Consider the following 12825-nt stretch of genomic DNA (forward strand, 5'->3'; position numbering starts at 1 on the left):
GGGGCCTGGGCTTCCCGCCGCGCACGCGCACGCGCAGGCCCGCCGGCGCCCCCGCCCCCGCGCCGCCGCGCTCCCGCTAGTCCAGCAGCCGCCGCCTCCGGCTCGGGTGGAGCAGGCGCGAGCGGGCCCGGCGGAGCCACGTGCCGCGGAGCCGGGAGCGCAGCGGCGGCGGAGGAGGGCGCCCAGCCCGCGGCCCCGGCCCGTCCACGTGCTCCGCGGCGGCGCGATGGAGCTGGAGGAGAGCGGCGTCCGCGAGGAGTGCGGCGTGTTCGGCTGCATCTCCTCGGGCGAGTGGCCCACGCAGCTGGACGTGCCCCATGTCATCACGCTGGGGCTCGTGGGGCTCCAGCACCGGTAAGCGCGCGGCCCCGGCCCCTCCCCCACCCGCCCTGGGGGGCCTCCACGCGGCCCGTGCCCGGCGCCGCGTGCTCGCCCCGAGCCCGGACGGCGCCCAGCCCGGGTGCAAGATGGAGGTCGGGGGCCGCCTTGGCGGCACGGCTCAGGAGGGACGAGACGCGGGGGGCGAGGGCGGCGTTGCACCGTTGCCCCTTGGCAGCCCGGCCCTGCACCCCTCGGCCTCGGCCTGGGCCGGGCGCCCGCACTTTGGGGGCTGCCCGGGCAGGCACAGGACGGGGCGCACCGGGCGCGGCGGGACCGGCCCACGAGCTGGGGCCCACCCGGCCCGGCTTGGCCGCTAGTTTAGCCTTAATCGAAAGACTCGACCTTACGTCGGGACAGTAAAGTAAGTTTTGCATTTTAAGTGTTTCTGAATAACGCTATGCCACCTACTGGGAAAGAAAAAATTAAGGATCCTTTTCTTGAGTTTTTTTTTCTCTCAATACAGGATTATGACATTATCTCCCATTTCTACTTTTGCTGATACATTTTAACTTTGCGGCTAAACATGGATACAATTCCTCTCCTTCCTCCCAAAATGATATCTCAGAAGGGAAGGAAGGGATTTAGTGAAAATCTTCATTTTCTCTTCACTTTGCCCAAATTGATATTAATTGGCACAATACCTGTTATAATGACAGAATGGATCTACAGTATCCATTTTAGGAAATTGTTTTATGGTTACTGCCTACATTTGATTTATAAGAGCACTTCAGGAAGACTCCATACTCTTGGAGGATAACAAGAATATTGTATGAAAAGACAATAGAAGCTTTGCTTTTCAACATCATGTTTTATGAGTGGGTAAACAAAGGTTAATCCTGCTGCACAAACTTCCTCCCTTTAACCTTTTCTTCTTCCCCCACTTCATTACTAGATCCATAAATGTACTGAGGAATTAGTAAAACTCCTTTTAAGAATAAATCTGTACACACCAATTGTTTAGTTTTATGTAGGTAGGTCTAAAAAAAAAAGTCTTAGCCAAAGGTACTTTGATAGCTTCAGAGTATGACAAAGCCTTACATTTACCTATTCGTTTCATATTGCGAAGAATTCCTTGCCAAATAGAGAATTAGATGCAAAACCAACAGGAAATAAAAATGTGATTCCATCACATGCTAGACTAGAACTAGATGAAACTGGGTTTTAAAAGTTGGAACCTATCAGACTCAGACTACATGTTTTTGTTAGCAGAGACTTGTGTCAGAAGTTAGCAGTTTTCAGAATTAATGGAAATGCATTTGCTTGTTTATGAATTCCCAAGTGAAAACAGGGAACCATTAACTTGCTTAAGCCTATGTTAACCTGAACTAGCAAAGGGCATTTAGAAGAAAAGTTCGCCTCTCTTTTGAAGAACTGATTTTGATTGGACTAGAGATTTCACTCCCCTAGTTCTAATAAGGTGCATTTAGAAACCCTTTTAGCACTGCACTTATTTTTTTCCAATGAGGTCCCATTCATGTCAACAACGGCCAGAGACAGCTGGATTTCTGTGTCTTTCTGTAAACTTATACAAGTTCTGTTGTATTGTTCTGAAGATTCTTTTTATTTCCTCATCTGTGGTATAAAAATTTAAAGGTTTGATTGCTTATTTCCTTCATAAATTAGGGGAAATGAAGGGCAAAATTATCAAAGCTTTCATAGTAATGTACTTGGTTCTGTCTTGCATCTTAGATTTTGGGTATGTTCTAGGCAACTGAGCTCAAGAATTCTGTTCCTGAATTTCAAACCTCAAGGTTCAGGGAGAACGCCAGAATTTCTAATGGTAATAAAGAAAATTCATATTAGAGCAAATTGAGTTTTCTCTTGGTTACTTAATACATGGTAGGACCATTTATTTTGCACTTATTTTTAGCAGACATTCTGTCCACTTGCAGATTTGTTGGGTAGTTTGGCTTCTTGTCAAGGAAGCTGTAGACTGATATTTTATAATATAAAAGAGATATCCTTTTTTTTTCCAGGCAGGGTCTTTTTTTAAAAAAAAAATAGCTTTAGAGCAACATTAAACATCCCCTTGTATAATGGTGTGCAAAGAGATTTGTGAACAAAATGGATTTTCTTCCTCCCACCCCTTGCAAGTTTTTTGGTCTAGATCAGACCAAATATTTCAAAATAAATTACTGGATCATTTTATGGATGCTTAGACTATTGAAGGCTTTTAGGAATCCTGCCTCCAAAATGAATACCTTTGGGGGGAACCCTATTAGTGCTTCCTCCCCCAAATTACCTTTTTTTTATTGTGTGTTTACTTAAGTGGATACCTGTAATCTCTCCCACTGAAATTTAAGCTCCTGTTTTTTTATTAAGGGCTGGGACTGTTTTGAATTTTTTTCTTAGTATCACCTGGTACAAAGCTTTGCATATAGGCACTTAGGTAAATGTTTCCTGATTGATTTGATAAAAGGAATCCTCAGATTTCAAGATTTAGTTCATATAAAGTAGTTTTAGATTATTTACTTAAGTTTAGATTCTCCACCCCTTGAGGAAGAGCAAATTCTATTGTTCCGGACATAAAGTCAGCAATTGGCAACCATCAATGGATCCTTAGCTTAGGGAAGTTCAGTTTGGAAATTTTTTTTTTTTTTTAGGTTTTTGCAAGGCAAACAGGGTTAAATGGCTTGCCCAAGGCCACACAGCTAGGTAATTATTAAGTGTCTGAGACCGGACTTGAACCCCCGTACTCCTGACTCCAGGGCCGGTGCTTTATCCACTACGCCACCTAGCCGCCCCAGTTTGAAAATATTTTAATTAGCATCAGCTACTCTGTATTAGGCCTTAGCCTTAAAAAAATGACTCTTTAATGAAGCAGCAACTTTCAAATTTTGCAATTCTCTATTCTAGAATCTCAGTTGGAAGGAAATTTAAAGCCTACCTAGTGCCCTCTCTAACTATAAAGAAATCTCTGTAGCATCTTTGTAAGTATCCATATAGTCTCTCCTTGAAGACTTCCACTGAGGAAAAATCTCCCCTTAGAGAGAGGGGGAGTTCATTCTGAGTGATAGAAATACTTCCTTTAAGTCTAAATCTGCCTTAGTGGTTTTTACTATCACTTTTAATTCTATCCTCTTTGACCAGTGAACAAGACTAAACCTCCTACATGTTAAACCTTAAATACTTGAAGGACAGTTGTGATATCCTAAGTTTTTTCTTCTCTAAGCTAAACAGCTCCAGTTCCTTCAGTCTCCAGATCTTTAGATGCCACTCAGATCTTTAGATGCCACGTTCTCTAGTCCTTATTGTTCTGATCATTCGAATCTGCAGATGCTTCAGTTTGTCATTATCCTTCATGAAAGAGAATAATACCCAGACTGAAGATGGTATTTATAGAAGTGGTTTGATAGGACCAAAATATGCTTGAGAAATTTTAGAAATTATGTCTTTGAGTATAGTGTAATAATTCTTTAGGTAATGAATTTCATCTATATCTGCTAAGTAATGGAGAACCCATGGGAAGACTGAAAATTTGGCTGATGAATTAATTATGCACAAAAATAGTCTTCCATGTGATAAAAATTTAGGAAGCTTACCTGACTGGCTGACTGTGGAAGGTTGATATGCTTTGTTTCCTGTCTGCAGAGGTTATCTGTTGAATCTTTTTGTTCTGTTGTATTTTGGTGGAACTGATGTATGGTGGTATCAGAAGCACTCCTTTTTAGAGGCGGAGGAATCAGTTCTAGAGGCAGAACATAGCATAATTATCACAAGGGCCTGTAAGATCTAGAATCATAAAAATTTTAGAATTAGAAAGGAGTTTCCTGTATCATGGCCAGCAGAAGCCTGCAAAACGCAATGCTGCCAAATCAGATTAAAATGTAATTGGGAAATGTTTGACAAAAATAAATAAAAATATAACAGATAATTTTGGTGGGGTTTTTTTGAGTCAATAAATGCTTCTATTTGAGACTGAAATTTTTAATCTTAGTCCAGTCTCCTTATTTTACAGATTAGTAAATAAGGTCTAGGGAACTGAACTAGTTTGACAAAGCTTCCATAGATGGTGTTAGAGCTGTGATTTGAACCCAGGCCTGCTAAATGTTTTTAGAGTTGTTACCTTCTTGATGTTTATGCTCTGCCTTGTGTTCATTATGTTAGAAAGCAAGAGGTTTAAGGTATTACTAGATCTAGGGGTAGGACTGTGAAAGCATTTTTTATTTGTTTTGTAGAGTCTTTATGTACTGAACAACAATAGCCATCTGAAAAGTATCTCATAGTGAATTGAGAACCATAGTAATAAAGAACTAAGAAGAACTGAGTTCAAATTCTGCATGTCGATGTGGGACTCTGGACTAGTTTTTCTTAACTTCTCAATGACCTCCTAATTTATAGCTTATAAATTGAGTTAATGACCCAGAATTCCCTAAACCATTGAAGTCATAGGTTGAATTAAGAAAACAAATCCTGATTTATCTATATAGGTCTTTTAAGTTTAATCAGGAGGTTTACCTATATCCATCATAGTCTGTAAGGGCAATTTTTTTTTAATATTTATATTAAACAGATGTTCTCTGTAATAAAATAGGTAGTTTCTAAAAACAAATTTTTAATACTGTTTGTTGCTATACTACAACATATTTTAACTGTAAAACTTTTCTAGCTTGTTCTATTTCTATTTCTGCTATTATATTCCTTATTAAAATACACTTGTTTTAATTTCTAAGTAGGTCTTCAGTGGTTTGATATTTGTATCGACCAGTGTAAGAAAGGTAGTACAGAGACTGGAAGAGGTTAATACTTCTGTCCAGTTCAGTTTGAGTAACTTAATTATGGAAGAAAGAAATCCTTGTGGAAAAGAGGCCCTTCTTCCTCATCATCCCAACAACTGCTAATCACTTGCCATCAAAGAGGAAGAAAGACCTAGGATCTCTTGGAATGGCAGCACCTGCTTTAGAATTGCTAACATCCCTTAGCTTTGAGTTTTGTTTCTTTGGGAATAGTCATCCCTAGTGAATCCTTTCATGGCACTACCTACTTTTTGCCTTCCAGTTTGTCTCCTGGCAATTGTATTTAGAGTCAGATTTAAGGGAAGTGAGAAAGTATGGATAAATGGTTGATTAAATGTGCCTTTTGGAATGATTTTTGAATAATTCTCCATTATGGATTATGATCTTGCTTTTCCCCATTTCATTAAAAAATTTATTCTTCTAAGTGCATTGTGATATATAGCCAATTATAGAAACAACTAAGAAGAGCCTTCAGGTAAACCTTGTTTTACTCAATGTATTCTTGGTTAAGTTAGATAAGTATATTTCAAAAGGTCCATCAATATTGGTACTTGTCATCAACATTGCTGCTCTTCCTGACAATTCAATTCTTAATCCATGTGACATTTGTTCATAAATCATCCACAGAGGACTTGCCAAATGTTGCTTATTACATGGTTATTTCATACCTTCCTTGATATACTGCTCTTCTGCTAACATTTTCCTCATATTCTATCTATTGAGGGAAGCTGATTTTGTTCCTTCTCAGCCTATACCAGAAGACTGCAAGCTCCAGTACATTACACCAAGATGAAAAGGCTTCAGTTACAGGACTGATGAATGACAGTACAGACATTGTCTTAGGACAGCTTGGGTCTCCTTCAATAGCCTTGATTAATGGCTAAAGCATCTTGAAGACCATCCATCTAGTTGTAGAGAGTGTGATCTATGACAGTGGTGGATTACCAACAATGACAAAATTACAGATCCTTGAAGTATTGATATTGATAATCAGGGTTCTTAAACAAAAGTTACTCATTTGGCTATATCTTTCAAAGATGTAAACATCTTTGCAAAACAACTAGATACATTTTGTTTTGGGGGGTAAAATTCTTTGTTCTAATTAATAAAAATTGGGAAACAGTTTATCTACTTTTAAGCTGACTGAAAATGCCATCTGTAAGAAAATTGTTCTCTATCATATTCATTAAGTATAACCTCCTGATCTCATTTTGTGGGGTGACTGATGGTATATAAATAGTGAATATTTATATGTAATAACACTTAAGGTTTTTTGAATTTCACAATATTCCTGTGAGATATAGATATCATTGCTATTTTAAAGATGAGCATGCTGAGAAGCAGCAGATATAAAAGTGAGAGAGCTGGTTTGAGGAGTTACTAAGAACTGGATTCAAGTCTCACTTCTGACAGTGACTGGGCTAGTCCCTTACAGAGTTGATTGGGTTAATAAGAGGATGTTGTTTGTTATTCCTTCTCAAAGAGTATCATAACACCCAGTAAGTGTTGTGCATGACAAGCTCATGGATTGAATTTGAGTGAGGAGGTGCTGTGCTAAGTTACCAGGTATAGATCATATAGATTGTATAGATCAAGAGCATTAGGGATGACCCTGAATATAAGGATTAAGACTAAGTCTCAAGTTGAAAATCAGTTAGTGTGGAATGTATGTTTAAAGAGGGGGTTTTGGGGGGCGGCTAGTGGTGCAGTGGATAGAGCACCAGCCCTGGAGTCAGGAGTACCTGAGTTCAAATCCAGTCTCAGACACTTAATAATTACCTAGCTGTGTGGTCTTGGGCAAGCCTCTTAACCCCATTGCCTTGCCAAAAAAAAAAAACCCTTAAAAAAAGGGTTTTTTTTTTTGCTGGGTGTTCCCTCTGAAACACTAATAAATCTGATAAAAACCTTAATGAAATATGCAGTATTCTATAAGTTTGTAGGCACTTGATAACATATTTTCCATTGTGTATCAACAGTCCTGTAAAACAGGTACTAGAGATATAATTATTCCCATTTGTTAGAGGAGGAAACTGAAATGGAGAGATTTAGCTAGCTCTAAATTTATTTTTGTGCCAGACACTATAAAAGAAAGGCAAAAAACAGTCCTTGACCTCAGGGAGTATACATTCTAATTGGAGAGATTTGCTCATGATCACATAGCCACTTATAAGCAGCATACTTTAAAAAGGTTCTCTATGATTTCCCCTCTGCTAATTAGTCAGTAAGCTTAATCCTAATCAGTTTGTGTTTTCATGCTCTTTCAGGCACATTGAAATTTTTTTTTTTAATATTGCACTAATCAGTATGCAATTCAATTGTTCTTCAGTCTCAGTTTCTTATGAGCTGTTTTCAATTCTTACAAGACACATGAAATATTGGATTCAAAATGTGATGATGACTGTTGTCATTAATGAAGAAAACAGATAATTATAGAAATGGTCAAAAATCTTTTCTGTTTTTCATCTATTTTTCTTGTAGTTGAATTTATGCTTGCTCTTGGAATGATAAGGTTCAATTGGGGATCATATAAGCTTTTTGCAGATTTTTCTTTTTTTGCTGTTTTGTCAAGCTGAGCTCCTCTGTCTTGCTTAGCATTTAAAAAACTTTATTGATGACTTTTTTGTTTTTTTACACTGCGTTCATTTCCTGATCTATCCTCCCTATTACAAAGAAAAATAAAATTAAACAAAATCAGCTGCCACCATTCTTAGGGAAAAGGCTGAATTAGTGTGTACAAGGGTTCCCCCAAAAGTCTTTTATCTTCTAATTTGGTCTTGATTTTTCACTGTTCAGGGATAATATTTTGGCCTTTCAAAATAAGGCAACTTGATTTTCGTGTGTGAGCTTATACTGTTTCCATGTACAATGCCTTCCGATTCTGCCTGAAGAATAATCATACCCAGGTGCCAGTCTTCTCTGCCTAACTTCATGCCACCAACCTTACTTTTTTTTAGCCCTTAATATATTTTATGCCATCCTTTGTGCTCATTTTTGCATTGATACACCTATTGATCAAGACTTATGTTGACTTGATTTGTAGATTCTAGTTTTTTTTCTGTTAAAGTAAATATAAGCCAAGAGAAGGAAATAATTCCTTGAAAGATGTATTCACAAGAGTAGTAGTAGTAGTAATAGTGTAATGTGTTTATGAAAACTGTAGCAGATGACTTGTTCTGAGACAACAGTGTAAAATATTGGTATGAGTTGATAATAAGATAGCAATGCTGTATTTTAAAAATGCTGTTCTTAGTTAAACTTAAATTACTTTAAGTTAAACTAGTCCTAGTTTAGATTCTATTTAAAGGTCCACTGACTGGAGAACAGATGGCATACTGCAAGATCCTGCTTTCAATGAAAAAGATCTGTGACAAACATCTGTCATATTTCACTTTAGAATTTTTGGATTTTGGGTCATTTGTCTGTTATGTTCAGCCTTATTGGTGTCGGTCTCTCTCTCTCTCTCAATCTGAAAATCTCTCCCAGGTCCTAAAGGGGTGTAGTGCACAACTGGAATTTGTTGTTTTGAGGATGAACTCTTACGGTTCCAATTTTTTTTTTTAAACGAGCAGGCCTAGTAGATTTTAAACTGTGTAGCTTGTGATTTTTCCTCACATCTCTGTGATTTCATGTCATGTTAGTGTCATCTCATTTTAATTCCAATTATTTTGATAAGAGACTGTTAACCTTAGAGAAAGTTATTTGTCTTTTGGGGTCTGGAAAAGTTCTCATAGACATTACTCTAATTATTAATGAATTTCTCTCAGCAGTAGCCATTGCTTTTCACCAATTTGGAAGTAATATTTAGTTTAATTTTTCAAGGACCTTAAGTAAGCATTTTAGTTATAAAAGACAAAAACATTGGGAATTGCTGTGCTTGAATTTAAAATATACATTTAAATCTTGATGTTTCTAAATATCTTACCATCTTCATATGCTTTTCTCTTTTTCAAAGAACCTCCATTCTTGACATGACTTTCAGCTGATTCTTTTAAAAGAAGAGCAGGGTGAGGAAGGGAAGAGAGAGAGAAATAAGTGATTTATGACAGATTCTTCAGAATACTTTTGTCTTCAAGCTCACTTTTTAATGATTACAAATGAAGGATTAGGGAATGTGCCTGGGACCACTTTGTCTCAAACTTATAAATCAGCACAAAGTAATTTTTTTGAAGGGTAACCGTTCCAGAAAACTAAGATGTCCCAAAATATTTTCTCATTTATATTATGTATGTGGGCATACATACAAAAGAATGAATGCAGAATTTATACACATAGCTGGTACACATATATCAGCATTTTGAAGTGAGAGGGATTGTTGTTTACGTTTGTCCTTTCTGTAAGGGGGACCATGTTATCAGGGAGGTGATGCCATGGTAATACAAAAGTGAAATGGATTTAAGTGTAAGAGGGTAGTCACCAGCCTCACTTTCTCCTCTGAAGCCTAGTCTAGTGGTCAGATAAGGATCTGGACACCTGGAGAGGGCCCTGGAGGTGGCCCTGGAGGCAATGGGAGATCTTGACTGTTTCCAATTAGGGTCTTTCCCACGTAGCTGTTTGACTGAGGCAACACCCATTCTATGATTTAGGCTAGTAAGACTTAAGTGAAGCAAAAAAAAAAAAAGGCGTCTTTAACAAAAACAAAAAAATGCTATTTACACAAGCCCCAAATGGGACTTGGCCTAGGACCTATATTGTTCACCAATCTGACTCTGAGAGCCAGAGTACTGTGAATTTAAGGTAATGAAACTAGGTGTCTTTGAGGTTTCAGCCTTCAAAACTTGCATTCCTTAGGGTACCTACGGGTAAAGGTGTGGCTCCCAATTTGGATTTAGGAAAGGGAAAGGAGAGATAAGAAATAAGAGGGGAAACTGTTTAATATACACAAAAATGGGTGTAGGAGGAGTGAAGAGCACCAAAGAGTACAAAGTGTTAAGGTGAATTGTTTAAATCAGCTAAGAGGACATTTGATACTATTAGAAACTCAGTAGCATTGAGAACCCTTGGAAATACTAATCAAAAAACTTTTTTTGCTACTAGTTAGCCTTCATTTTCTGTTAATTTACTTTAGGGACTATTAGGGATTATTGCCTATGTTTTTGTCACTTAATTTCATATATTTCCACTATAAATAAAATAGGACCATGGAACAGAGATGACTACTTTCAAAAAGGTCTAGGCCAAAGGTTAGGAAGTGGAGGTTGAAGTTGATTCAGATAAATTCAAAACTAATTATTAAATCTTTTTAAAACATAAAATAATTGAAAGTGACAAATTTATTCCTTATTAGGGTAAGAGAGTAGAGTTCCTAAAAAAAACTAAGAGGGGGTAAGTCACCAACATTTTAGTACCTGATATACTGTTAGAGTTGTTTTTCCAGCTGTGTGTTCCAAGCGACTGTTTTCTTAGGATGCAATCAATTTCTTCATAAAATCTCATTTTCCTTCCAGGGTTATCACCAAGGTAATTAATTTTCTTTTGTAGCACTCTATATTCATATTTTAAATTTTTATATTTTGTACGACACTGCTTCCAATCTCTGTCTATTCCAAACTGTGATAATCTTCTAGCAATTTCTTCAAATATTTCTTTGTTTCTTGTTGCCCCTTCCAGCATTTGCCTTATTTTTTTATCTGACCATATATGTATCAGTGCTCTGACTTCATTGTCACACCAGTGCTTTCCAGTCTCAGCATCACTTATTGTGATGATCTTGAAATGATTATGAGCATCTTCCAAAGAGATATGGTTATCTGTAAATCAAGGAAAGATAAATGATTGATAATATCCTTAAAAAGAAATAGAAATGCATCTCAAATTTTATTTGACTCCCTACAATATGAGGTCCTTGTCTTACCATAAGAACTCTTACACTAAACATATACTAATCTTACTATTATTTTATTGTTACTTTATATAATATTAATTAATAGTGATAATATATTAATACTAAACAGTATATTATGTATAGTAGGCACTCAGATATTTGATAAAATCAAGATCAAATTAGACTCAGTAATACTTCTAAAAACAATTTGAACTGATTAAAATTATCATTCAACCCTCAAGCCAGTATTCTAGAATGTGTGAACTGATATAAACCTGTTTCAAAATTAGCTTTGCACCTTTTAAAAAGTTATGTTATTACGCCCAAAGGGCAATAAAAATGTGCATACCCTTTGATCCAGCAATACCACTATTGGGTCTATCCCCTGAAGAGATGATGAAAAGGATAAAAACATCACATGTACAAAAATATTCATAGCAGCCCTGTTTGTGGTGGCAGAGAATTGGAAATCAAGTAAATGTCCTTCAATTGGGGAATGGCTAAACAAACTGTGCTATATGTATATCATGGAACACTATTGTTCTATCAGAAACCTGGAGGGATGGGAATTCAGGGAAGTCTGGAAGGATTTGCATGAACTGATGCTGAGTGAGAGGAGCAGAACCAGAAAAACACTGTACACCCTAACAGTAACATGGGGGTGATGATCAACTGTGATGGACTTACTCGTTCCATCAGTGCAACAATCAGAGACAATTTGGGACTGTCTGCAATGGGAAATTCCATCTATATCCAGAGAAAGAACTGGAGTTTGAACAAAGACCAAGGACCATTACCTTTAATTTAGAGGAAAAAAAATTGCGTGATCTTGCTATCTCTTATACTTTGTTTTCTCCTTAAGGATATGATTTCTCTCTCACCACATTCAATTTGGATCAATGTATACCATGGAAACAATGTAAATCCTGACAAATTGCCTTCTTTGGGGGGTGGGGGGAAGGAAGTAAGATCAGGGGAAAAATTGTAAAACTCAAAATAAAATCTATAAGAACAAAGTTATGTTGTGAGCTTTCCAAAGATAGTACTTTAAAAAAAATTTTTTTTGAATATAAGTGAGTTCTTTTTTGAGATCTCGGTACCTTTCAGTAAAATAGAATTCTTTTTGGAAAGATATTTATTGTAGACATTGAGCTTGTAACAAAAATCTCTAGATCCTAATCATCTAATTTCACCTGTTAGCTAAATTTCTTATGTAATAACACTTCTGCCATTAGAGAATGGGTCATGATGTTACAGATAAATCATCTATTCAAACCCTTCCTTTCTACAGAAGAGATGTAGAAAAAAATTCTCAATATCTCTGATCCCAGAGTTACTGCTAGAGCTGGGATTAAGAATCTTAAAGACTAGTAAAGACTTGGTGCATAAAGCCTAACACTTTTAGGTGTCTTATTCCATTGTTGGATAGTTTTAAATTGTTAGAATGCCTTCTAAGATCTGCTTCTCTGTATCTACAGTTCTTTAGTCAGATAAAATATTTTGACCCAGATATGTGTGAAAATGCTGAGACAGACTAGGGAGGATGGTTCATTCATTTTTCTTATATTCACTGGATTATTTTGGCTTCTGGGGAGCTGAGTTTTTAAATCTTGGTTGTTCTAATGACTATCTTTGACCTCAGCCATGTTTCTTGGCCCTGTCTAGGGCTGTTTTTTCATTTGTAAAATGAAAGACTTGGACTAGGTTCTTGGACTATAGGTTCCTTTTCAAATTTTGATCTATATAACCTTGTGACTCCATTAAACTCTGACCACATAAAACTCTTCATATCTAGCAGCAGACATTTTCTACTTAATTGGTCTAAAAGAAACAAGTCAATGTTAGGACATTTAGAATTCTGAGATGAAAATATTCTGATTTGGAGAA

General features: G+C 37.3%; 2 protein-coding genes across 3 annotated transcripts in view; one reads left to right on the forward strand and one right to left on the reverse strand.

Annotated features, from left to right (window-relative positions):
* The first annotated feature begins 117 nt into the window (after nt 1–117).
* Nucleotides 118–12825, forward strand: part of PPAT (phosphoribosyl pyrophosphate amidotransferase) — a 45974-nt gene continuing 33266 nt past the window's right edge. Inside the window, exon 1 of the mRNA XM_074229372.1 lies at nt 118–354. Coding sequence (XP_074085473.1) covers nt 227–354 — 128 coding nt within the window. The 5' untranslated portion in view covers nt 118–226. The remainder of the gene's footprint in view (nt 355–12825) is intronic.
* The window catches only part of LOC141517907 (uncharacterized), a 30127-nt gene continuing 17929 nt past the window's right edge, over nt 628–12825 (reverse strand). The window contains exons 4-6 of one of the 2 annotated variants that reach the window (XM_074229369.1): nt 10463–10864; nt 9040–9102; nt 630–4069 (exon numbers count right to left, since the gene is read on the reverse strand). In XM_074229369.1, the coding sequence (XP_074085470.1) occupies nt 3876–4069; nt 9040–9102; nt 10463–10864 (659 nt within the window). In that variant the 3' untranslated portion in view covers nt 630–3875. Of the gene's footprint in view, nt 4070–9039; nt 9103–10462; nt 10865–12825 lie in introns of both variants that reach the window. The other variant, XM_074229370.1, reaches the window with a different exon arrangement.

Source organism: Macrotis lagotis, chromosome 3 (genome assembly GCF_037893015.1).
Source record: "Macrotis lagotis isolate mMagLag1 chromosome 3, bilby.v1.9.chrom.fasta, whole genome shotgun sequence".
NCBI classification, from domain to species: domain Eukaryota; kingdom Metazoa; phylum Chordata; class Mammalia; order Peramelemorphia; family Peramelidae; genus Macrotis; species Macrotis lagotis.